General features: G+C 40.6%; 1 protein-coding gene across 2 annotated transcripts in view; it reads right to left on the bottom strand.

Annotated features, from left to right (window-relative positions):
* The window catches only part of MOB2 (MOB kinase activator 2), a 169,872-nt gene that overhangs the window by 57,692 nt on the left and 84,479 nt on the right, over positions 1-27,701 (bottom strand). Inside the window, exon 1 of one of the 2 annotated variants that reach the window (XM_045016393.1) lies at positions 21,761-21,879. The exons of the other annotated variant lie outside the window; for it this stretch is intronic. Coding sequence (XP_044872328.1) covers positions 21,761-21,798 — 38 coding nt within the window. The 5' untranslated portion in view covers positions 21,799-21,879. Of the gene's footprint in view, positions 1-21,760; positions 21,880-27,701 lie in introns of those variants that run through there. 2 annotated transcript variants of the gene reach the window in all.

Here is a 27,701-nt window from a genome sequence, read left to right as displayed (position 1 = left end):
CCATAAGAAGAAAATCCTTGTCTCCTTGACATTTTGGTCTAAAAATTATGCAAAAAACTCTGGAAAATACACTCCCTTCTGGAGTATAAATAGCAACCTTCCCCTTACAGTTACAGTATATTCTGATGAGAACTGCATCATGACCAGGACACTTGCTATGAAAGACAAATATTTATAATTATTCTTAGTGTGCTATAATTTTTTCCTAAATTATAAAAATACATACATACATGCACATACATACTTAGTCCAAAACTATATTTTTTCCCCACTTGACACTCTTAGTTAAGAAAGAATTATTTGTAACTTCACTGCTTTTTATAAAGTAGCATCATGCACTCTTCACTTTTTCGCCACACAGGCTCCCATGTCTCTTTAAAGTCTCTCAACAGGGTTGACTTTTTGAAATCTCGCATAAAAATTAGTGTTCTGTCTTTTTCAGGGTCCTGCTTAAAGTCTCATTTTCTAAAAAAAAATCAGTTTGAAGTATATGTTTAGCAGGGGAGACAGAAGAAAAAGGGGCTTCCACTAGCATTCTTTCACAAAATAGGCACTTGTATGTTTGACATCAGAGAGGGGTACGGTGTACTTTTGATGTGTGTACACTCTATGAGCATTAATAGCAGTTACCACCAGTAGAATGTAGTAAAGTGCTGAGAGTGACATTCAAATTTTACAAGCATTTCTGTTAGCTCTCCAATAGCTTGAAATACCCCAGATCGTTCAGAAAAGGCATAGCCCAGTATTATCTTATTTACATACTTATCCTAGTCAATGCTTGAATCAACCAAAGTACGCATACTTGATTACATAAACCAGCACATTTTACTTTGAGTACAAGACCAACTAGTCTGTGGGAGCCAATGACTTCAGTTGTGGTGGGAAACGGCAACAATGATTGATCAGAAGATTGGAGCAACCTTTAATCTCATGGTGATACCTGGACACAGAAATACATCAACTCCTCACCCATCCACCCCAGATGGAAAAATATAACCAACTTTATGTTGTTAAACAACAATGTACAAAAACATAGTCCAAGGTTAAAAACAGTTTTCCACTTAAGTGCTTTTTAGAAATTCAGAGAATGAATATATTCTATAAAAAACTCTTTTCTGAGGCAGGGTGAAGGAGATTACAGTTTCTTATTAACAGGAACAGAAGGCTAAAAACACATTAAAATCAGTCAGTTCTAGCTCTAATCCCTAGTGTAAAAAAAACTTTGCGTTAACCAAAATAAATTTATCACTGTGTAACATCAACTCCCAGAGTAAGGGGAAGTCAACTGGAATAGCTATTCCAGAATACAGCCCTGTGTGGACACACTTTTCCGGAATAAGCAGAATCCAAAATGGATTAAAAGCTAAACCAGAAAAAGGCACTCATTCTGGTGTCCACAGGAAGAGTTATTCTGGAATAACTATTGTGCTTTAAACCCACACACTGCTTTAATCTAAAATAGTGCTTGTTGCACTTTAAAGTTAAGACTAGATGCTCACAGAATAATCTGTAAAGTAATAGCTATAATCAGAAATCCTCCCAGTATACTGGAGGAGAGGGGAAGTGCTGTGAATCAAGAGGATAAATAGCTCCTTGGTTTATTTGTAAATCTTCCTGTCAGTGGGCTTCAACCATAAAATTGTCTCTTATACTGTTTCCCTTGAGTATTCTACAGAATTTCTCTGAATACTAATGTTACTTGTCTCTCTATTAAGGAAAAAAAAAATCTTTGCATCTCTAATCAAATCAGTAACAATGGCCAAGACTCCATCCCACACAAGTTTTTGTTATATCTGATCAAATATTCTTGAGAAGAAAAATTAACTCTGGTAATTTGCTACCATGGACACTGTAGTATAATCACTCAGAACACCTACACACATGGAGACCACAAACACAAAATCGGATGTTTTGTTTTAACTTTGTGGTGAAGACAAGGCCTAAGTCGAATTATTACTCAAGTGTTACCCTAACTCTAGTTCCAGCCACACACAAACTGAACTACAGTGGTGGTTTAAACTCAAATTGGCTGGCCCAAGGTGGAGTATGCGCGAAAGCCTGAGAGAGCAAAACTCATCAGCTCTTAACGTGACCACTCTGTAGTATGGACAAAGGCTAGTGTCGCTCTACACCAATGTCTTCCCACAATTCCACCTGGGTGCCCAGAAAAGACAAACCAGTTCTCCCATAATTCACTAAGAATTAATTCAGAGCAGCTCAGCTTACCATAGCATTAAGAACCAGAGGATGTGCACCTCGAAGTCTTAGTGCCACATAAAAGTATAAAGGGGCTACTCTCACTCAAGTTATACTAACGTGAGGAGTATTTTGAGTGTAGATAAGTTAATTCTCCAGTGAAGATATACCCTTAGTCACACACGTTCAAATGCCTCATCCCTACTTTGTTCTAATCTTTTGGTGATGGAGATTTGGGGGAAGAGACAATGAACATGTTGCTCCTAACAGGATTACTAAGACTAGTTGGCCAGGTACAAGGTGGATATTATCCATTATACACAATCCAACTATTCCAGTACTTAGTTTTTCCTGGGCAGAAAGGTTGCAATAGTGCAGAATTACCAGACTGCATGGTGAGGCAAATAAGCTTACACTTGAAACAAAATAGATACTAAATTCATCCTAATTGTGAGTACAGGATATGAACCCTGGACTGAAAAGGTAAATGCATTCAACCACAAAAATAATGGGAATGAAAGCCTCACCAACACACTCTTCTGAACACAAACACCCCCCATATTCTCCAAGAACTGCAGAACCCTGACTGGAGGATGAAAAACAAATAAAGGTTTAGTGAATTGTTAATAGGTAAATCAAAGCTTGTTTATGTAATCCTCCACCTTCAAGGTGTTGTATTACTAATACCCGAATGCAAACTGAGGTTAACACTTCTTTGGTGCTTCATTTATTGGCTCATCTCCATTAAAGACAATCAACATGACCTGCTCCAGTGTTTCTTCCTCATGTGACAGGAAAAACAAAAACAACTGTTTAGCCCCTTCTGTACAGGCGATAACAGCTTTGATATCACAACTCCTATTTTGGCAGATTGTACTTTCAAAAAAGCAGTCTGGGCAACAGACCAGCAGCTTAGTACATGTTCTGCTTTTGCAGCCTTATATAAACAGTCTTGCATTTCAGATAAAACAATCAACTTCTGCTTTTCTGCAGGTACAGAGAATGTTTTCTTCATTCAATTTTATTCAACTAGTTTAGTTCAACGACTAGTTCATTCAAAGTTGAGAAACTGATTATAAGAGGAAAACAAATGTTCTTGTTTTTAAACTCCCAATCTATGAAGAAAAATTCAGTATGAGACGATGAGAGCTACTGTTGTAAAATCTTGAAGGACATGGTGACCAGAAACCATCAGTTCTATTTGCTAATTACACATACTTCCTTTGTTTAATAAAGCAGTTTTAAATGAAAAACATGTTTTGAAAAATCTACTTTCTAATGTATCCAGGACATAAAGGTCATTTTCTTTAAGTAATAAATTTTAAAATGCTGGTTTTGCATTTTAATTTAATTCCAATTTCTATACAAATGTCGCTTGACACAAATCATAAGTTAAAAAACGCACAGTCTAGTAAGCAGAAAATGAATGATGCATTTCTTTAAAAAAAGTAAAAATTAAGAATCTGAATAAATGTTAAAATACATGTTTGCTTAAAAAGATGTGCTTAGATATAGTGTACACTTCGGGCTTCCAAAAAGAAATACCAAATTATATCAATGAGAATCAACTTTTCTTGAGGAAAATAAAAAGATTCCAAGCTTAAAACAGATTATTTAAACCAAGGTTTCCCGTTTGTTGATTTAAATCATGATTACAATCAGTGATTTAAATAATTTTGATTTAAATCAATCCACCTTGGAGTTTAGGAGACATCCTTTCAGGGTTAGTATTTTATTGTAGATAGCGCTGATGCTGCCACCTATAGTTAGGCGTGGCAGGATTCGATTTAAATCATTAGTCAGTAAACACTGATTCCACCTGAAACAAATTTATGAAAATAGATCCATCGATAACAATTGGTGAGCACAGCCTCAGTCATACCCACACGGATCTGATGTCACTGGCCTTGGAGCCATGCAGGGAGCCCTTTGCAGCCCCATTGTCATGGTTTTGCTCACTCACTCGTGGTCAGGAGTGCAGGGGTCATCCCCAGGCAAAAGCCATTCAAAAGCAGGGTGGCCTCTCCCATGCCAAAGGGCTTGTCCCTCTTCCCTCCTTGTGGCCCAGGCTGGGAGTCTCTGCTCTGCTGGGCCAGGACCACGGCCTCCCCAACAGCCAGGTGTCTCAGGCCCTCTGCAGCCTCACTGTCAGCACTGCTCTAACTCCTCTCCTTATTTTACTGCAACTGTAAAAATTAAAATAGTTAATGAAAAATGCTTAAAAATAAAAATCAGCATTAAGCATCAGAATTATAAAAAATAAAAATCCAATTGTGCCAAACCTACCTATAATTAAGGTAGCCAGACAGTTCCCATTATAAAGCTCTTGTATTCAGCAGCTTATACTTTGCCAATCTTCAACCAATCAGGTTTAAATTTCCCATGCTGGGTGTATACCTCAAGGTCAAATATTTTAAGAAAGTATCAGCCAAAAAGAGAATGAGATTAGGGAAAAATATATTATGCCCAGGCTTAAAAAAATTCTGAAATCCATTTTGTTGAGATGGTCTAGTGTCTTCATGCTTTTGGAGCAAGGGCTCAAAATATGGAAGGTGGTCACACTGGTATCATAACTTTTTGTTTTTCCATATACATTTTCCCAAATTATGAGCATCTGAAAAATTCTCAATTCACATATGCTCAGCAGACTTGTTAGGGTTTGTCAGCTAAATTCTCTGAAGAGTGTCTGAACTCAGCATGCTCTATCCCTGGAGTGCCAGGGATGATGAGTACTTTCCCTGTAAATCGGGGTAGGCAACCTATGGCACGTGTGCTGAAGGCAGCACACGAGCTGATTTTCAGTGGCACTCACACTGCCCAGGTCCTGGCCACCGGTCTGGGGGGGGCTCTGCATTTTAATTTAATTTTAAATGAAGCTGCTTAAACATTTTAAAAACCTTATTTACTTTATATACAACAATAGTTTAGTTATATATTATAGCCTTATAGAAAGAGCCCTTCGAAAAATGTTAAAATGTATCACCGGCACGTGAAACCTTAACTTAGAGTGAATAAATGAAGACTCGGCACACCAATTCCAAAAGGTTGCCGACCCCTGCTATAAATGGTTCCCCCTGCTTCAGTGCTGGGCAGGGAACTGAGATGAGAGATTGTCAGTTCTTGGCCCTAAATGCCTCCCCTCCTCACCCTGTTGGCACCCAGGCCTTGAATACAAACAAGTTAGAAATGGTAGGGAAGGAAAGGAAAGGGGGCTCAGAAGGGTGTGTAGATAGGAGCAGAGAGGCTGGGGAAGCAACAGGCAATCATAATTCTAGCATATCCTAACTTCTGAGTGCTTGATTTTGTAATCTTAATGTTATTTTAACAGCTTTTTGGATGCAATAATCTTATAGAAAGGCTAATGATGTCCGTTGGATGTGACAATATCAAAACATTAATAGTGTAACAAATACTTTGCACTTGTATAGCTCTTCCCATCTCAAAAATCTGAGTGCATTATTACCCCTATTATACAGAAGGGGTATTGAGGCACAAAGAAGAAAAAGTAATTTGTCTAAGACCATAAAGATACATCATGGCACATTGGAGACTGAAACAGGTTTATTGACTTCTTGCCCTGCTGTCAATCCACTTGATCAGTGGTTCCCAAATTTTTAACATAAGGGGATTCCCCCTCACACCAACTGCATTTGGTCTCTTTTCAGGACCCACCATTACCACTGCTCTCCCCTCTCCAGCCCCCAGCTCGTCCCTTTCTCTCCCCAGCTCTATAGCCCCTGTCACCCTCCCTTCCCCACTCAGACCGAAAGCCCAAATTCCCTGCTCAGCTCTGCCCACCCCCTTTTTCTCCTGCCGACCCAGCCAGATGCTCGCTTCTGAAGCTGGGCCATGACTGCCACTAGGCTGCTGACTGTCCTCTTGCTGCTACTGCTGCCACTTAGGTCCTGATCCCCATGTCACTGCACGCTGCTCAGGGAAAGTAATGAAGGAGGGAGCTACCTCCAGGGGACATGCAACCCACCATCTGAAAACACTGCACTAGATCACAGCTGTCCCTAAATAACATTCTCTAGCAATTCTTTAAATACAGATTGTATGTCATCACTTCATTTCTGATTTTCTCTGGCTAAAGTTTCCACATTTGCCTACCTGCAAAAAAAATTATATATATATATATATATATATAGTGTACACACCCAAACCAATATTTGTGTAAATGGGTTGGATGCAATATGTAATGACAGCAAGAGGAAAAAGATTATATATTGGGAAACTCAAAACTCCACCGATCAATGCTGCCAAAGTACTCAGCTGAAGGTCAGTAAGGCACAGCTGTTCCAGCACACTGGGAGAAATTGCTAGTGGGACATGAGCTGGTTCCTTCTCCATGGCAAGGGTCAATCAGCTGGAGCTGTTCAGTGCACATCAGGGAAGAAGAAGGAAGGAAACACAAACCTGTGAAATTGTGGATCCAAGACTCAACCAGGTATTGTAATATACGAAAATATGTGCTGGAAGTTTGAAATTGTCGATTTTGTTATATGGCTCATGTGAGAGATGAGGCCAAACAAATGTTTAAAGAAGCAATTTGTCTATAACACTTTTGTTGTGCTCTAAAGTTAATGAGACAGTGATAGAAATATATGATCTTGAAACTATACTGTCCTCCTCCAATACATGATAGTGCCCAGATACAGAGGGCAGACAGAACTAGTATTTACATGCTTTTCTGAACATGACATTGTAAAGCCTTTACCTTGGTTATGATATATGGTTGATTTATTATAATTGTTTTATCTATGTAGTGATCGTTTAAATGTGGTATGGTAGTTTTTTTGGTGATGTAAGAAATAAACAAAAGAGTTTTGAATTGGATGATTTCTAATTCTAATTTTGGGGAACGGTGTTTTGGTCTTGAAAGATTCATTCATTTACATCACCATCAGAATCCATCAATGGATTGAAAGCCTCAATTCAGATGAGAGTTCATTTTATCCACAGTGAGGGATATTTCAGATAGCTCATTGCTATTCATCTGAAGACTTTCAGTAAATATAAAATATGAACAATACAAAATGTATTATTTGGTCAAATATATTTTTTCCAGAAGAGAAGCAAATGATGGGGAAACCTCAGCCATAACAACAGCTGCTAGTGAACTACTATGAGAGAGGAAAGAGCTGATAGTGTCCAGCACTGCCACATGGCAGACGGAAGAAGAAAATCCTTACACCAAGGAAGGAGTTCATAGATTCTAGGGCTGGAAGAGACCTTGAGAGGTCATCGAGTCCAGTCCCCTGCCCTCATGGCAGGACCAAATACTGTCTACACCATTCCTGATAGACATTTATCTAACCTACTCTTAAATATCTCCAGAGATGGAGATTCCACAACCTCCCTAGGCAGTTTATTCCAATGTTTAACCATCCTGACAGTTAGGAACTTTTTCCTAATGTCCAACCTAAACCTCCCTTGCTGCAGTTTAAGCCCATTGCTTCTTGTTCTATCCTTAGAGGCTAAGATGAACAAGTTTTCTCCTTCCTCCTTATGACACCCTTTTAGATACCTGAAAACTGCTATCATGTCCCCTCTCAGTCTTCTCTTTTCCAAACTAAACAAACCCAATTCTTTCAGCCTTCCTTCATAGGTCATGTTCTCTAGACCAGTTCCATTACTGGGCTCACTACAGATCTTAAATGACAGACATGACGACATGGGGGTCCTAAAACAGCTAATCAGTAGGCAGCTCCACCACCTCCTCACATTTTTTTTTTGCTTTAAAAATACTAGATCTAAATTTGAAAATAGCTGATTTGTATACAGAGTAATTCTCTCACTCACTCGCACACACACACCCTCTTAATGCCTGTGAAGTATGTGTATGGAACCACAACTACATACTTCATTATGTGCAATAATATTGCTTACACAGTTCTCTTGACTGAAGCAGAGGTTAAGCATGAATTACAAGTGCTTCAAGCTACGAAAAGTAGCTTCCATGTGAATGAATTTTTTTGTTGACATAGAGCCTGATCCTCCACTGCTTTACACCTTGGGTAGTAATCTATGCCAGTAATAATCTATACCAATACAAAGTTGGTATGAAACTATCATTTTGATTTGTTAGCGTTTTACATCATGGTGCACAGATGTAAATGTCTGCACAAAGTGCAAGATGGTAGAAAATCAGGGTGCGAAAGTTTAAAGTGGATTGACAGCAGGTTGCTGAGCAGGAATTAAGCTTACTGGGCTAGTTATATTTCGTCATTTAAATTTTTGTTTATGAATGGTAGTAATGCCACAGCTGTTTTTCCATAGAATATACATGTAGTATATGAATGGATACTCTGGAAGTTTGAGATGGTCTATTTTGTTATATATTCTTAGTAATTAAAGGAACACAGATTAGCAAAGGACACTGACTGAGAGGCAAGAATCCTTATATGAAGTACTGGGTTTGGGGATTAAAATAAATTTAAGCTACAAAATAGAAACAAAACTAGATTAAAGGAGGGAAGGAGTAAAAGGAAGAGAATTGGTCATTGAAAGTGGTGGAGGGGCCTCAGGAAAAGTAAGCTTGAGGTTGAGGCTATCAATATAAACCTGCACTTCAATATCACTTTACAAGGTTGTTTTAGCTGGAGATATTCTTTGCTTGTTATCCTAAACTGTTGTGTACTGTCACTATCAGAAACAGCTTCTGTGTTACACCCTAGAAGGGATTATATTTCAATAATGAACATGTGGTCTTTCTCCATCCATTTTTCCTTCACAGACCTGTTATTGGAGAACTTCCCAAAAACAACCTTGGATATGTGGTGGTATGTTAAAAAGGAGGGCAATGGATTTTTGGAAGACCTGCTGCAAAAATACTGTAAGATACGGTTTTCCCAGTTTCGAAGGGAAATTATTTTGGGTCTAACTTACATAATAAAACAAGGGTCTAGCCCCCCGTTTCAACTGTAATAATTTTTTCTACCAATTTATAAAATTTTCAAGAAGTGCCACCAGTAAGATTGATTGTAATAGTGTTTGGTTTATCTGAAAGCCAAAATAAAGTACTCTATCCTTCTACGGTTTGTACATTCAACTCAAGCTTGTTTTAGCAGGAGCTGATAGTGGTTGTAGCCATTGCCTTCTGTTTTCTCCTTTTTTTCTCAAAACAAGGAAATGCATCCAGATTTTCCCCTCCCTTGTCTGGGAAACAGGAAATAGATAGATCTAAAAGTCTCTCCCACACAGACTCTGCAGGGAAAAGGTGGAGTTTGGCACCATTAAGGTTTGTTCTGAAAATGAAGGCTATTAATTATTTGAAGGTAAGCAACAGGATGGCTGGATTTACTGATGTTTACCCCTCGCTCTGCTACAGTTCTTTAATTATTTATGATTCATGTAATCCTACTTACAAATGTAAAGCTCATTTCATCTTAAAAAAATACCACTTTTGCTTGAATTTTCAGTGTTTGACTCTTCTGTATAGAATTTCTCTATCACTCTCATATAACAGGGACAAAGCAGTATGGTTTTGAGTTTTGATCCATAACACTGGGCTGACATGTCAAAACATCATATGCCCAACACAATCTCTCAGGCTTAGTTTGGAACACCACTATATAGCATTTACACAGCAATCTTCATTTTTTTAAACCACTGTACAAACTAATTAGTCATTAACACAGCTATGAGGAAGGTGACAAGACATTATCATCGCCATTTTACAAATAAGCCCATGCTGTTTCTAGTCCTAGAGAATACATCAGATACCAAGTGGACATGACATTTCTTTCTAGGGACTACATCTGATCCTAGAAACAAAAACCTATCTTAAAGAATGGCGAACCCCAGAAATGCTACTAGGATAAACTATAATACGTTCTCTCTATAAAGGATGTAAATAACTTACCTACAGAAACTGCTATCCCTCAACCCTTCTAGACACATACTTTCAAATTAATCATCAGCTAAATACCAGGAATTTATGAGCCTGAAACATTCAGCTTCAAACTCAAATTAACCAGAAGGCAAATTCTCCTTTGGAGCAACCATACCGAGGAACAGGTTTGAAAGATGTGCAAACAAACTACCTAGGGGAATTCTGAGATGACCAATTAGCAGAAAATCTGAAAAGTTTGACAAACACTGCTTCCACAGCTGGACCCGAGGGTTTTCTGTGTGCTTAAGTCAAAAGTGCAGATGCTGGTTTGCAGAAACACACTAGAGAATCTTTTAGCTCTTTGCCTACATTAGATAAAAACCTGCCCTAGGAAAACTTCCAAAAACCTCCCCAACATATTTAAAAAACTGATTCAACATGCAGGGTTTTACCCTGCATCGTATACAGAGCACAATTTGGTTATAAGAGTTATTTATGCACAATCTAGATTAGCCAAGAGTAGAAACTCAGATCCAAGACTCCTTTATGGTACGCACATATAGTTTACACCCACTGAGTAACCAAGGATACCCTTTTCACAGACCATACCTCCTGTGTTCAGGACATTTTAAATATCATCAACAGTCCAAAAGGTTACTAAAAGCTAGTATACCTGTTCCAGTCTTGCGAAGTTTTCAACTATTTGAAAATGGGGCCAGAGGGGAAGGAAGAGATATGAACTTCCACAACTGCCCTACATTCAAAAGCAAAAACTAGGATTATTATTAATGATTACTAGGAATAATATTTTTTAAAAGTAGCGTTAGCTCTTATTTAAAGAAAGAAGAGTTAGCAGATGTGCATCCTCAGTGCCAACTGGCAGAGGGCACACCATACCACAACACACATCAGGCCTAACACACTCAGTGCCCCCCAACACACTGTTCTCATAATCTGTATCTAAAAGGTGTCATGTAAATCATCATATGAAGACTGGTACCATGCTGGACATTAATAATACTGTGTGATGTATGCATGAGCAGTATATAAAGAATTGTAGATATGTGCTGGAAACATGTTCTTAAAAGTTGTTTTGCAAGCAGTGCAGAAGCCCAACCTGTCTTAGACAAAGGAATGCTCTGCCTGTTTTTCTGTGTCTCCAATCTAAACTGAGCGACGAAATACTTCAGAGGACAAGTACATCTACATAGAAGGTAAACAAAGCCATCAAGCTAAATGAGCAGGAGGAAGACTGCTAAACGATCATGATTGGGGATAGAGCTTGCATCCCCAGGAAGTCTTCCTGGCCCTTAAAAACAGACATTGCACACTTTGGGAACTATAAACAGAAAGAAAATGGTATTTTGGCTTCCATCGCCTGGAGGACAAAGAGGGAGCAGCGCTCTTCAAGCTCATGATAAGTAGAGGGATAGCTCAGTGGTTTGAGCATTGGCCTGCTAAACCCAGGGTTGTGAGTTCAATCCTTGAGGGGGCCACTTAGGGATCTGGGGCAAAAATTGGTCCTGCTAGTGAAGGCAGGGGGCTGGACTCGACCTTTCAAGGTCCCTTCCAGTTCTAGGAGATTGGTATTGGTAGATTCTCTTGGCCTGAAAACCAAGAGAATCTGGAACTGACTATAGGGGAGAAACCTGCTTCGACAAAGATTGTAACTTATTAAAATTAAGTTTTAGCCACCAGAAAGCATGTTTGTTTTTGTTTTACTTGTAATCATATCTGTCTTCTGTTCTTACTTATTACCACTTAAATATCTGTTCTTTGGTAATAAACTTATTCTTGTCTAATTACAGATCCATCTCAGTGCTGTGCATTAAACTGAAGGGTGAGGTCCTCAGCTAAACTAAAAGGCTGGTGTGTGCTCTGTCTCTTTGGAGGCAGCAAACAACTTCTGTGAGTATCCAGCGAGAGGGGCAGGACGCTGCAGGGAAGATGATTTGGGGAAGATTCAGGACTGGAAGGCTTGCAAGGGGATTAGCCAGGCTGGTGGAAGCCACAGTGAGGCCATTGTGCGTCGAGCACGTTGCTCATGTCAGAGCCAAAGCACAGAAGCAGCAGGGTTACAGCGGTGACAGGAGCCCTACTGGTCTGATGAACCCCCAAAGTGTCACAGTCCCTCAAGAGAGAGGTACAGGGTTGTGAAAGTACTAAATGAGAATTAACTAACACCTCTCCCAGGGGTAAGAAATACAACCGACTCCATAGCAATAAAACATTCATGCACCTGTGACAAGGAACCAGAATTTAGTGCAATCGAGATCTTAAACCTGCTGGGGACCACCTAAGACATCACTATTATTGGTATCACCTGTTCGGCTGCACTATATCTACATCAGACTCTCTTTCAAGCCCTTCTGCAGTGCTCCCCCAGGGGAAAACAAAGAAAAGCACATCTTTCTTTTAGCTGAGCTAGAGGTAGAGTGAAATTACTGAAACTGCATCCTCCACTGTGGCAAGAGAGAGGATGGTTGAGAAGTAGAAGAGAAATCATTAATGAATTTGCATCTATATTTTCCTTTCGTGGCTTTAGTAGAACAGCCTTGACAGACAGATCACAACAAAGCTCAATCTTTTAATATAGCAGAAGGCAAAGGCACTGCAACTTATATCACTGCTAAATGTGGACATGAGATCTAGTGTGAGTAGCGAGGAAGTGAGTTGTTATATTGTTTCAGTTAAACACCTGAATTCACTGAAAAACTACTGAACAAGTTAAAGTCTTACTATATCATCTGAAGAGAAGTAAATGAACCATCCTTGGTCTGTTCAATGTTCACATATCAAGTGATTACATTTGGCACTCATGATCACTGGCATAGGAGAGAAGGTAGGAATCTTAGTAGGGGTAATCTGCTGCCTCTACTTTTCTTAGATAATTATAATTTAGGACTTTGGTAATTCTGGTATACACCAATAGGTAAATTAAGTACTCAGTTTTAATGGGCACTCTTCCACCTTTGGATATGCATTACCCTGGCTATAAGCCTTTCCCCTTCTCTCCACAATGCTCTCCACTGTGAAGGTTACTAGAGACGGTGTGAAGTCAATAACTGGAAATGTCAAGACTGGAATTTAGTGATAATTTTTCTCCATCACCCTATCCTGAACCAAGCTTGAAATGGTAAGTACCTATTTGAAAATAAAACCCCAGCCCTAATCAGAGCATTTTAATTGGTTTAGATTCTGCATTAAAATATAGATGACAGCTTTCTAGAGGTTGCACCATTGCATTGTTTACATACAAAAGAAGAGTGAAAGATTTCCAGGTACAACAAGTATTTGCTGCAGGGGAGGGGGAGGAAGAATGATAAAAGGGACAGAACACATTAACACAGACTTGAGAATTTCTGGAATACCACGAGCTGCGTCTGTGAACCCAATTTCTGCTTCTGGAACCTTTTAAAATTAAGTATACATTAGAGTTATTGGTAGGTTGTATACAGTTAATCATCCATTAGAAAGAATAAGCCACGTAAAATATGATCACTGATTTATAATATTCCTGAAGGATGGGAGTGAAAGCTGGGGGAGAGTGACTAAAGCCCAACAAGATTAAGCGGTCTATTAAAGATAAAGATGAGTATCTTTCCATCTTGTGTCCTGATCCTTTCATTTTTGAACAGACTGTACAGTTTGCCTTTAAAACAAGTAAGTTTTCCATTTAACAGACAAAAATCTTTAATTTGTTTTATACAAAGTCTGGCACTAAAGGATTACCATTCCAGACTTATGTTACAGTATAAGTCTATATTACACGCTCTGCTGATCTGAATAATTGGCTGATCAAAAGGGTATCAAAGAATATTTGATTGTTAAAAAAAATACAGAGTCCAAGTCACCATGAAGGCGGCCCAGTGTCAAATCTACATTGTCAAACAGTTTTGTTAATACCACACTACAATTTGCAGAGCAAGTCCTAGTGAAATCTCATCCTTAGGGGCATGAAGTTTACATGTCAGATATTGGAAGGGGATGTTAACCACTTCTGGGTTATGGTAGCTGCCCATTTCTCAAGTACACAAGCAATGCCAATACACTGTGGAAACATTCCAAACTATGAACAAGAAACAACCCTTCAGTAATGTGACTGTCTGCAGTCATCCCACCACAATCCCAAACGGAGTGCACTTTGTTCATGATTTAGCTGGTCAGTTTCCTAATCTAGACTTCCATCCCCATGGCACCAAACCTCTTCCCACTGGCTCCCTTAACTCATTCTAAAGGCCTTACTCCTGGCTTCAGATACCCTTATGGCCCCTGAAGACTCCTTTTGCTATAAGCCAGTCAATAATAATCACACCTAGCAACACTTATGATTATGAGGTAAGCGGTAGCTTCTAACCCTTCTCTGGAGGGATTTACTTCAGCCAATTCAATTTGGTGAAGTGTTAAGATGCTATTCAATCAGGCCAGAGCCAATGTGGGCTATACCCAAGTTTATAAATACACATCCAGTGTTTTTAGCCAACAGCTAAATAAATGTGGCTTGAGTAAGCAAGTCCAGGTGTCTGTACTGATTTGCGGTCTTTGGCTACTCCAACATCACAAAATCACGTGAACCGGGAAGAAAACAAGCATCCAGAAAACAGTTTCATCCACCTGAGATAGATCATGAATTTAAGGCTAAGATTTAGTCACGAATATTTTTAGTAAAAGTTATGGACAGGTCATGGGCAATAAAGAAAAATTCACAGAAGCCTATGGGGGAATCAGAGATGTGGGGTCCCCCCACGGCAGCCAGGAGCTGCTTGGCTCAGGGCTCCTCGCCACCCACAGGCTGAAGTCACGGAGGTCTCTGGAAGTCACAGATTCTGTGACCTGTGACAAAATCATAGCCTTAATCATGATAAGTTTAAAGAATCTCAGGTGGTTGTCAACTATACACACACACACAGTCTACAGCCTATGTAGTACATTTTATAATAATCATGGGTAGAGCCGTGCCTTGGGTATGGTAAATTGGGGCGACCGCTTTGGGCCCCACACTTTGGGGGGGCCCCTGCGGGCCAGTGCGATTGGCCGGTGCGGTCAGTCCTGGAAGTGACAGATTCATCACTTCTGCCCCGGGCTCCGCAACCACCTAGGGATGGCCCCCATCATGGGGCAGTACCAGGATACATAATAACAGTGTGTGGGTGTCGGTGGTGGGGGTGGGGGTCAGTTACTGGATTTCAGAGCTCACTTTAGCACAAAAGATGCAATTCTTCCAAACCATAATTCTCCTCTCCATGCTAACGTTCCCCATTTTCTTGCTGTGGCCTGAGGCACACCTTTCTTTCCTTAAGCAAACACACATACCCCTCCAACTCAAAATCCCTTTAGAATTTTGTGCACATGTTCACACACTGAATAATCTGCAACAACACGGCTCTTTTCACCTAACTGGGAGGCGAGGAAAGATAGCAATACAGAAAAAATTCCAATTTTTTGGAAAAGGAAGCTTCGCTGTGCTGGGAAAAATTATGCTAGGATCATTTAGGCAGATCTCACTGAGCCCTACTCTGCAATCAGAGTTTCTTCAAACTGATTTGGATGTATATGCACAACTGCCCGATTCTACTTAAACACGCTTAACCCTGGATCTAAAACTGCTCTGTTCGAAAAGCATTTTAGTGCCAGCTAAGCAGCATCATGTACAACCTACACCATTCATTTGTAATTGGACTATAATGAGTTGAGGTCACAATTAGCTACTGTACTGAATATAGAAGAGCACTTCCTCAAACCTCTGCTAACTCCAGCCCATTAATAAGTATGAAATGGGCACAAATGGCCATCGCTGATCAGGAAACAAACAAGGTTCCCTTCAGATTGAGTCACTCAACACGCAGTGAGCAGTGCTGGTATTGCACCTTAGCTTATGTTTTTTTGCCATTAAAACCACTTCCTTTAAAAAAGTCTTCAAAAAAAGTTTCCTCGTATAGGGAAATGTCTAGATGAGATTAATTTTGGGGGCCAACAAAAATGTTTATATCTGCAGAAGGACTCAGTTAATCACAAATTACTCTTAACCATTCCCTCTTCTTTGCCCTACTCCCAAAAAGCAGTGCATTGCCTCTAAGGCGTGGTCTACACTAAGGGCGGGGGTCGAACTAGGGTACGCAAGTTCAGCTACGTGAATAGCGTAGCTGAACTCTAAGTACCCTAGTTCGAACTACTTACCCGTCCAGACACCGCGGGATCGAAGTCCGCGGCTCCAAGGTCGACTCCGCCACCGCCGTTTGCAGTGGTGGAGTTCCGGAGTCGACCGGAGCGCGCGGGGAGTTCGAACTATCGCGTCTAGATTAGACGCGATAGTTCGAACTCCGAGAAGTCGAACTCACCACGTCGACCCGCGCGGTAAGTGTAGACATACCCTTAGTTTCTGATTTGTAACTAAAGGCTCTTGATTATGCAAGCTCTTAGCTCTTTCCAACAAGGCATCACAGCGTATAATGTCATTTCCATAGAAATATCAACAGGCTCCCAATGCACTCATTCTTGTAATGAGCCACAATTCCTGGATTAAGAACAGGAGTACTTGTGGCACCTTAGAGACCAACAAATTTATCTGTTCTTTTTGCGAATACAGACTAACACAGCTGCTACTCTGAATTCCTGGATTGTTAAACAACAAGCGCTTCAGGAAAAAAAAGTTTAAACCAAGCAGAAACTCAGCAAGACAGGTAGAGAAGTGACAACTTAGCTGCATACCACGGAATGGAAAAATACATAAGCAAAGCCATTGCTTTGTTTAGCTGCTCATGGCTCATACTGGCTTACAGACATGTCTTCTGAAAGCATCCACCAACGATCAGAGATCTCTGACCACATACTGTATTGAAAGGTGCAAACAAGCATTTCCAAACACAAGAGAAATCAAAGTGGTCTTGTAGAATATAGCGCTGGAGAGAGAAAATAAAGCAGCTCTGATGTCTCAGCTGTTTGAATTTACAACAAAGAGAGTTGACACAGCAGGCTGAATAAAGAGAGATTTTTCAAAGAGAGTAAAATGAATGTTAATCAGCAACTGAGGTGCTAATTGACTGGTTAACCACAAACACTGCATTTTCAAGGCTGCATCCTGCCTGCCCTCTCAATGCAGCATCGCCCTGCATTCCTTTTCCTCTTACCGGGGCTCGTAATACAAACCAACCAGCATTAAACTTAGCAGCAAGAAGTCAAACCTGGGACCTACTGAAAATAAAACTGTCATAACTAAATACAACCCTTTTAGTGCAATGATCCAATTGCACAAGACAGATTAGAAGTTCAGCGCTCCTATAACGGACAGAGAAAGCCCACAAGCTCTTGCACCTTCACTACAGAAAAACAATGGAAAGTTCCCTTCTGTGATATATTTTTTTTCCCATTTCTTCACCTTGTATCATCTACGTCTGCCTTAAAGTATAGACCATATAATGTGCTGTAAGATTTTCATTGCCATGAGTTTTGGATGACCACCACACATGAATTGCAGAGTGCACTGTTTACACAAGCCCTAAGACTCTGCACAGTTTTCGTATCTTTGTAACCATGTCAGTTTAGAAACGGACATAGCCCACATCTACACTGCAAACTTTTCTCCAAACAGCTGTGCTGGTCAGGGATGTGATAAGGCAGATAAACACAGCTGTGCCAGCAAAAGCCCCTAGCATAGACACAGCTTAAGCCAGCAAAACTGTGTTTTTGCTGATACAGCTTTTTGCCCTGCGGTTGAGGGGGGGGAGGGGTCGGCACGGGGGATACGCCTGGAATATGCAATACCAGCAAAAGCACATATTTCCTGGTATAAACTGTGTCCACACCACTGGAAGCTCTTTGCCAGCACAGTACTGTAGAGCTATATCAGTAAAGTCTTTCAAGTGTAGACTAGTTAAAAGGATACTACCCCATAGTGTGGAGAGTTATACTGGCACCTTTATAGACAGTCGTACAAAAAAAGTGCGTCGACCAGCCCTTACTGATTTAAGGACACCAGTGACCAAGCAAGCCCAACACATCATTATTTTCAGAGTATATGTTCACTCTTGGTGGGTCGGGAGTCATTTTTCCCCAGCATCCATGCCTGCTCTTATATCCTGCTATAATTAAACAATACACATGGAGGAAGGAGAGGCAGAATAAAGAAAGCTAGAGATTTCCCAGGCCTCTTGTGCAAGAAGAAAGGTGCTGACTAGTATGGAGAGGGTATCAGGGAAAAGAGATACTGAAAAACACAGAACTTGCAAACAGAATAAGTTAATGCACTTGTGCATTTTTCATTGCCAGTAAGTACAACACTAAGCAAATAAAAAAAGCAGAGTTCGGATGACCTCAAAAGCACATAATTTGTAAAAGGAAAATATGCAATGCAAAGAAATATGGGCAACATATTGCAAACCAGCATTTCAGTAGCAAAGCTGACTTCACAGAAGTGCCAAGAAGATGCTGGCAGCTAAGGTTCTGCTTCATTCTTGCCAGAATTCAGGCAAGCATCCTCAGGAAGGATCCTTTGACAAATTCACTGAACTAGACTTCATTGCCTACATAAAGATCTGCCCTCCCATTGCTCAGAACCCCAATTTTACTTTTTACAAACGCGCGCGCGCACACACCCCTCCTGTAATACCAGTTCAGTGAAAACCCTAGGACAGGGGTCTGCAACCTTTCAGAAGTGCTGTGCTGAGTCTTCATTTATTCACTCTAATTTAAGGTTTCGCATGCCAGTCATATATTTTAACATTTTTAGAAGGTCTCTTTCTATAAGTTTATAATATATAACTAAACTATTGTTGTATGTAAAGCAAATAAGGTTTTTAAAATGTTTAAGAAGCTTAATTTAAAATTAAATTAAAATGCAGAGGCCCCCGGACCAGTGGCCAGGACCGGGCAGTGTGAGCGCCACTGAAAATCAGCTTGCGTGCCACCTTCGGCACGCGTGCCATAAGTTGCCTACCCCTGCCCTAGAGCCTTGTATTTATAAGCAAGCTTCTGGTTACTTAGGAGAAATTCCTGTTCACAGCTATGGTTCTGCCCTCAATTAATGACAAAGTGCAGCAGGATATGTGAGAAGTCTGGAGGGAGCAGGAGCAATCATTTAACTACATTATATTTAATAGCATTCAAAAGTCTTATTCCAGGCACTTCAACCAAATAATTCTTCCGTCAACCTAGCTACTGCGTCCTGAGGGGGTAGATCAACTACAGCAACAGAAAAATCCCTTTTGCTGCTGTAGCATCCATTGTGTAGACCAGGCCTTTTTACTACACCTCCATGTTTTTAGACATATTAAAAACCTTTCACCTCTAATAAGAGGCAGTGAAGGATAGAAAAGATGGGACAAGTTGTATTTTAACTTGTGTTAGCCGATCGAGTTGAGCCAGCCCCGACCATCCATAGCATGAGACAAGTTCCCAAGTTGATTCAAACCTGGATTTGAAGTTTCAGCACAAAAAGATACCAAGGTCAGCCAGTAGTGCCTAGATTTCCAGGATGATATAAGCTCACGCAACAGTACAATGACATGTCACTTAATGCAGTGTTCCCTCCTAAAGTCAAATCTCCACTGCCCACACCTCAGACCAATTCAGAGATAACATTAACTAAATAGGTATCATCAAGGCATGGACATTTTGGTTCAGCTGTTGGAGAAGAGGGAATAGGGTTATGATGTAGTATTTATATAGGTCTTTGGATGTTTGTTGATTAGAATTTTGACATTAAGAATTGCTGTACCAACACTCATCAACTTAATTCATTGATTAAAAAAATTAAAAGAAAGCCAAAGTGAAAAGAATTACTATGTTATACACGAGAAAAACTCTGCCTCGTGACTTGTGAAGACAGAAATGGGTTGAATAAGTATCTGTTTACCTTCTTAGCACTGAACAATAAGATCTAGAATTTGATTAACAAATCATATCACAATTGCATCTTGAGCAGCTGTAGCAGAGTTTAATGCAGTCTATTATTTACTGCTAACGAACAAGTTGGCATACGCAAATAAATATATCTGGGGATCAGACAGTAATGAAGTTAGAGATGAAGAAACAGCTATTCTCCCTTTTGGAATGTTATATTTAAGTGAAATCTGATGCACTTTTGAAGTTTATAGTCCAAATGGAAAGATTTGTGGGTATTTCTGATTAAAACAGAATGTATGTGACTTAGCATACAGGTCAAATCTTAACAGTAAACTACTCCACAGAAGTCAGCATCTGCTCACTAAATTCAGACACTGTTGCAAGTTATGCTTATTATATTTTTAAAACAAAATTATCTGTTCAAAACATTTTGGGGTACAGTATATACAGGAAAACTAAACTGTATTTTTGTTTTAAGGTTAACGTTTCAACAAAATTCAAGCCATCCCCACCCCAGTACATGATATACACAGCATTTTATTTCATTTTAACCCACAGCAATTGAGCTATTCATTATGAAAATTAAGTATCTATTTCACTGTCTAGATTCAAAGAAATCAACTGTTAACTGTTATAATGTGAATTATACTTCACAACCATACTAACATTTCATTCATTCAGTTTTACACCATCCTGGGTACTCCCAGTCAATCAGGATATTTTGAGTTGGGTGATGGAACTGCAGATTGTGGGGGTTATCTTTGAACATACTGAATACTTTTGGATACTCTCATCTGGCTGAACAAGTCCCCCTTGTAGTTACAAAACATGCAACATTCTGTGCACCAAGTTGAAAACAGATACGTCAGTGTACTAGGTACTACCTGCTGTTTGCAGTCATTTAACATAGTAGCCTCAATCTTTTTTTTTTTTAAAAAGTAATTTTTCAAAAAGCCCTCATTTACCATATCACTTTCCAGCATGCTGACCTTTACAGTTTGCCTTCCAAAGCGGCCTAAAGCACGGGTCTGACAATGCACCTGACAAATAGAACATAGCCTTTCGAACTAAAGCGTACAAAGATCAGGAGCAAATCTTTCTGCTAACACACTAGAAGTGTTAGATGAACACTAAGATGATATTTTCTTTAAAGACCTGTTTCCTTTACATGGTATTATTTCCCAGACCTGAAGAGCTCTGTGTAGATAGAAACATTGTCTTTCGCACCAACAGAAGTTGGTCCAAAAAAGATTTTACTTCACCCGCCTTGTCTCTCTAACATCCCTTGTTTTTGTGAGTCTTCCACACATCAATAGGGGAAAGATGTTTTTTGTTTGTTTGAAACAGAAAAATATTTTTTTAAAAACACAGATTTGACAGGGCAACTCAGGCAGTTTGAAGTATCTGAAGCTCTAACTTTGCTTGTTAGCAAACAGCACTTATTTGCTGCAAAACAAAGGTTAAACTTTTCAAATGATACTTTCTCTAATGGGAACATTGTCAACTTGCAATTTAGTGTAAAAACTGAATTTAATCTCATAACTAACAAAGAGCCAAAAAAATTAAACTTCATCCTTTCCCCAAAGAGAAAGACTTCTTAAAGCTTCATACCTTTAACTGAGCAGCTTCCTTCAACCATCAGAGTCACTCCCCCACCCCACTTCTAGATGTACACACTTTAAAACAAAGCTGACTAAAAATGCTAAATAAAATGTAACAAGCTGCATGCTATATATTCTGACATCTACCTTTTAAAAAAAAAAAAAGATAAAACACTGATTTTTGTTGCAGTTTTACATGTCCTATCACCAGAAAAAAAGGTTTTGATTTTTGTGCAGATTTAATGGCAAAGAGTCAAAGGAGTAAATATGTATGTAATGTATTTCTTACCTGCTCAGTGTGTATGACCCATTCCTCTTAAGCCTCATGCTTGTGGATAGAAATCTTAGGAAAAAATCCAGAATGATGGTTTGTCCTCTGTTTAGCAAGAACAGAGGCACCTGTTTGTTGGTAGGTCTTTCTTTTGTTAATCAAGGGATCTCTTTCCTGTTTCTCTGAGTCATCAATTGGGAACAATGAGAAATAGCCAACAGAGCCAATTAGCAGGAAGCGCAGAGGAAGTCAGCCCAGGCAAACAAGAGCCTTGAGGTGTAAAATACCTCACCCCTCCCTGAAAAATCATAAAGCCTCGCTTTCCAAAGAGAAGCAGAAATTTGACAATTGGATAGGAAGATTAAAGAGTTGTATGGTACCCCACCTGACACAAATTTCAAGGGAAAAATCTTGTGGAATAACGTAGTTTATTAGTGGGGTTTCTCTTCTTCCAGTTAGTCTGAACAGCTTCAGATATTCCCTCTTCCTATGACTTATTACTCAAATATTCATCACAACCTCAAAAATACAAGATAATTCAGCAACAAGCCACAGTAATAATGTCCACGTTCCTTTAAAGTCATAAAAAAAAATCAAGCTGAAGACAGCTGTGTGGCGGGGGACACATGATAATTACAAAATCTTTTAAAAGGTTTATTTTTTTTGTAGGCGGCTAGTTTGAAAAACACGCAGCTCTGAAGTCACACTTGCACACTGCAGAGAAAATTATCTTCCAGCAACCCAGTCCTGGGCAATCTGCCCTGCATAAATCACAGGATCTACAGTGTCTCTGATTAGGCTGCTTTGCTTCCTTTCCTGTTCAACCCACCCTTCTGTGGTAGCTGTGAACTACAGAGCTGCCCCGTGTGACTCCTGGAATAGTATTGGTTACATACATTGAAAATAAATTTCTCTAGATATGTGTTATTTTACCACCCATGAAGAGAGCAAGATGTTATGACACAAATGGTGAAAGTGACATGTTTTCCCCACAAATACTGTAAGCTTGGAAAATATTTTGTACTAAATAGCGAAGAACGAACTACTGGAACCTTTTAATTTCTTCATTACGGCTAGAAAACTGCACACATGTGGGAGGGTGGAATATTTTCTCTCTTTGGGCTTGGCTACACTTACAAATTTGCAGCGCTGCAGCAGGGTGTGAAAACACACCCTCTCCAGCGCTGCAAATTGCGGCGCTGCAAAGCGCCAGTGTGGTCAAAGCCTCAGCGCTGGGAGCGCGGCTCCCAGCGCTGTCCGTTATTCCCCACAGGGAGGTGGAGTACGGACAGCGCTGGGAGAGCTCTCTCCCAGCGCTGGCGCTTTGACTACACTTAGCGCTTCAAAGCGCTGCCGCGGCAGCGCTTTGAAGTGTAAGTGTAGCCAAAGCCTTTGAGGAGAGACCTGGAATAGTTTTGCCACTTGAGAGGTTTCTCAAACTCATTAACATTAAAAATATATCTCAGCTGTGTGGAGCTCAAAAGCGCGTCTCTTTTTCCATCAGAAGTTGGTCTAGTAAAAGACATTACCCCCTACTCTTGTCTCTCTCAGTATTACAAAAATTGCATTTCATAATTCACTTAATGAGAATCACCAGATGACAACGTGTGTGTATACGCAGACACAGGGCAGAGCCTCACCACAGTCACAAGGTAGGTGGTTCCACCCAATAACCTCATACCTTAAATGTGCAAGGGTACCTATACCCTGCCATCTAAGCCTGGAGTTAGTAAAACTCTAGTTAGCAGACTCTGCATTTGTTAACCTGGGGCTGATTGTCCGCATTCATTTGTAACCCCAGATTAGGAATTGTTGAATCCTGGATCCCAACCCCGGGTTCCAGCATCGACAGTATTATGTGGGCCCAAGTCCAACCACCCATTTCCCAGAGTTCCTAGCCCTACAAAAAATGTGGCTGCTCTAGCCCTTTTGTGGTGCACTATGGGAAAACTTGATTGTCCAGAGGACAAAGTCAACCCACAGGATTAGAGAATATTTTTGGCAGACTCCCAGGGTACAAATCAAGTGGGGCTACATCTACCCTGCAAAGCAATAGGGCTAGAGGCTGGGATCCCAGCTTGACTTAGGCTTGGACTCTCTACCCCTGTGGGGTCCTGGGACCTTGGGTTATCATGATGTGTGTGCAGACAGAAGAGGGGTTAGGCTTGAGCCTGAGTTTAAACCCTGGGTTTATACTGCAGTGTAGACATAAGAGGAGTGGGCAAGACTGTGTAATGAGCAGGAGTGTCAGCTCAGTGGTGTTTGTCACTGCATGAGGAATTTCCTCTTGCATAAATGTTAGTGCAAAAACTTCAGATTAAAAATTCACATGCAAGTTATGGTGGAGAAGAGGAGATACATCAGGGGCATTAACTGTTTTACTTTACAGATACTGTTTTCCTTTCTCTTGTTCCCTCCTCTGCCTTGACATATCAAATGTTCTGTTGTGCTAGAAGTCTAAGTTGATCAGATGTACATACTTTATACAGTGGCCACCTGTTTTAACTGACTCAAGTCAGCTGTTTTAAATAATAAAAACTTGTGATGGTGAAAGTATGTACAGAACTATGGTAAGAGGATGACAACATTTTGCACTTAAAATCCAAATTAATTCTAATAGATCTGAAAACAAATGGAAATTGGCAGATTAAATCATTGTACTGTTTATAGGAATAAATTAGCTCCATTTCACTCTACCGCACTAATCATCATAGAAAATGTACGCAAAAGAATACTCTAACAAATAGAGGCTACTGTAACTTTTAATGGAAATTTCTTAAATGCTGTATGCCAGCATTTCTCAAACTGAGGTCTTTGGACATGGGGGTCCACAAGAGTATTCCGGGGATCTGCAGGCCCTGCTGATCGATTCCTCCCCTTCCCTCCCAGCATCTACTGCATACTGGGGAACAGCTGCAGGAGGTGGTGGGAGGGAGGAGGAGCGGGGATGGAGCACGCTCGGAAGAGGCAGAAAAAGATGGGGCAGGAGTGGAGAAGAGGCGGGAAGAGGTGGGGTGAGAGTGGAGCCTTGAGGGAAGGGCTTGGGGTTGAGTGGGGGGACTTGGGAGTCCGCCAAAAATTTTAAACCAAAGTGAGGGTCCTTGGGTTGCTAACATATGAGAACCGCTGCTGTATGCCAATACCTCCATGGCACTGTGGTTGACACTTAGCACACCAAACGCTTTTAGAGGAGCACTTACTGAACTATTTAAAGGAGCAGTTATGAAATTAAAAGGTCAGTACTATGGGGTACAATCTCCCCATCCTCCCAAGTCACACGCGAGTCTAGATATGTTCCCCCTACATGGGGTATGGTATCTGTTATGATGACCAGCTTTTCTGGATCTGACATCAGGTAGCTGTTGATATCAAGAATGAATTTAGGCTTGGCTACACTGGCATTTTACAGCGTTGCAACTTCTCGCTCAGAGGTGTGAAAAAACACCCCCCTGAGCGCAGCAAGTTTCAGCGCTGTAAAGCGCCAGGGTAGATAGTGGAGGTGGGGGGTTTTTAGCGCTCTCCCAGTACTCTGCCAAGACTACACAAGCCACGTTAAAGCGCTGCTGCGGCAGTGCTTTAGCATTGCCAGTGTAGACTAGCCCCAAGAAATAAAAAACACTGGATCTGAGCCAAGATCTTCATATACCAATTTGCTGCAATTGTTGGCTGGAAGCGAAGTGAGAACTTTGCCAGGTATCCACACATCAGACCACCTAGCCCAGAAGGTGATTGAGACACTCTTGAGAGGTGTACTAAGGTTTGGCTAATCAGACACCATCTCAGTAAGTATCTTATGAAACAAAGGCAGTCTGGGGTGATAACTTTGATGCCGGAGTTTGAGGACTGTAATAGTCAGTTCCCTTGTTCACTCAAAACCCTGTTTCTGAAGGTTTTTAATGACTGTTGATGGGCCCCATGCAACACAAAAAGGTTGTCAAGGTTTTTTATATTCAGATTCGGCGCAGTGCATGCGCACACACAAGGTTTGGCATTTAATTTTCTAAAGACATAAGTATCTATGAAGTTATACTCTCATTTGTGCTTAAAGGATTAAGTTTAGTTGAGAGTCTGTGGTATCTTGCTCAAAGCTTGAGTTTTAGAGATGTCCCCTTTTTAGAGAGGTTTTAAGACTGTGTGTTGTTCCTCTCACAGCTGATTCTGAGCAATATCCTTCACCAGTCCCTGGTCCAAACCCCTGAGAGAAAAAGAGAGAAGGGTGGGAAACATGTTACCAGAGAGACTGAAAGGACACCTTGCAGGTATGTATCTTGTTGGTCTCCCTAAGGAAAAGGGTAGCCACTTTCTGACCTACTGTGAGATCTCCCTGGAATCTGGAAGTGGAAAGGTAGGACAGTCTTCCTCCCAAGGAAGGGGATGTTAAATAATTTTACACCACACCCCCTGCTCCTGAGTCCAACGTGAGTGAAGACTGAACGCAAAGGCTGATGAGTGAGCTTCAACCACTGGAGACAAGTGACTCACTAGCATCAGAAAAGTCATAGGAACTGAAGCTTTTCATGACTTTTGAGGACTTGCAAATTTAAAAAAAGCTTGCAGGAAGAAGGATGTTTTGTGGCTGTCTCTATAATCTTAACATGGATCTTGCCTATATGCTAGCTGAGAGCAGGAATTTTTTTTCCTTTGGATTGTTACAAGTGAACTTTGCCTGCCATCAAGATTCGCTGAATGGAGTTTCCACGTGGCCTGCTCTACCATCTCAGTATAGGCCTCAGTCACACACTCTATGGCAGGCATTTACACTGTGACCCACTTAACTGTCTTGGCACAGACGTTTGCCCACATCCAAGCTGAAAGCTGGTTTCCTGCAGCCTGCTGTCTGCCAGCCATTTGAAGGGGAAAGATGAGTTAATTATGTCCTTCAGACCTGCCTCAAAGCCCACAGGTTTTCCCCCCGCCCTTTTAGTTCCTCCTCAAAATTGCTAAGGAAGAAACTGAGACAATTTACTTAATCTTTCAAAAAAATGCTGTGAAAGCTCTGCTATAAAGTATGACCTGGAGTTTGCTGCGTGTGCCACCTCGAGGCAGAGAAAGCTAGGAAGTCCGTCCTGATGTGCAGTCCTAAGCCCAGGCTCAGAGCAAAGATCTGGTCCTCCGCCAGCTGTCATGACAACAGGAAACACCTCACTGAGAAGAGTGACATGGAGAGGACTGAGAACGGACTAAACACTGAACATATGACCAGTCAGAGATAATGAGAGGCCTGAAGGGTTTTGGGTGCATGCTAATTTGCACCAGCATTAAAAATACATGAAGTTGGAGGTGACTTTAGTTCTATTGATTACTGATCCATTTGATGGCAATTAAAATCCACTGTACCATACTATAACATGTTACGAGAAAGATCAGAAAAGTTTACCCCCAAATGGACATTTTTTAGCTGTTCATTAACTTCTCTAAATTAAGCTACCCACTGATTTTTATGAACCTTTTGTTTTTACTAGCTATCTCACTACTTTAAAAATAAGTTTTAGCATTCCATTGCAGCAACCAGCTGCTGGCAATTCCAAACTCTACTCCTGCTGAAACCTACCAATGCTCTTTTCTCTTTCACACCCTTCCCCTGTGGTCTTTTGGGGATTACAGAAGCACAAGGGTATGCGTTCTTTAATATCTCCACCTGAAAGCTATTATAAGAGACCAGCAGCTAAATATAAAATGCCCAATCAGAATCAGAACTAACCACATTGATGCTGAGGTCCCCAAGTGCTATCAAGGTCAAAGTACCTGCCACAAAAAACAAGACCCCAGTGGTCAGTACAACAGTTTTAAAAATTAACGGGCTCTGCTAGTCCACTCTTGGTACATGAAGGAGATGTTGCTTCAGTTTTCAGAGCTAAGTGTTCTTTACTGGATTAGTTAAGAAATATCATCCTGTAGATCTGGTGTCTGGACTGGTATAGAATATAAAAGATAAAGTTTTGCATCCATGTTTCAGGAG

Source organism: Mauremys mutica, chromosome 4 (genome assembly GCF_020497125.1).
Source record: "Mauremys mutica isolate MM-2020 ecotype Southern chromosome 4, ASM2049712v1, whole genome shotgun sequence".
Classification (NCBI taxonomy): domain Eukaryota; kingdom Metazoa; phylum Chordata; order Testudines; family Geoemydidae; genus Mauremys; species Mauremys mutica.
Note: the sequence above shows the minus strand (reverse complement) of the source record. Positions and strands in the feature narration are given on the sequence as shown.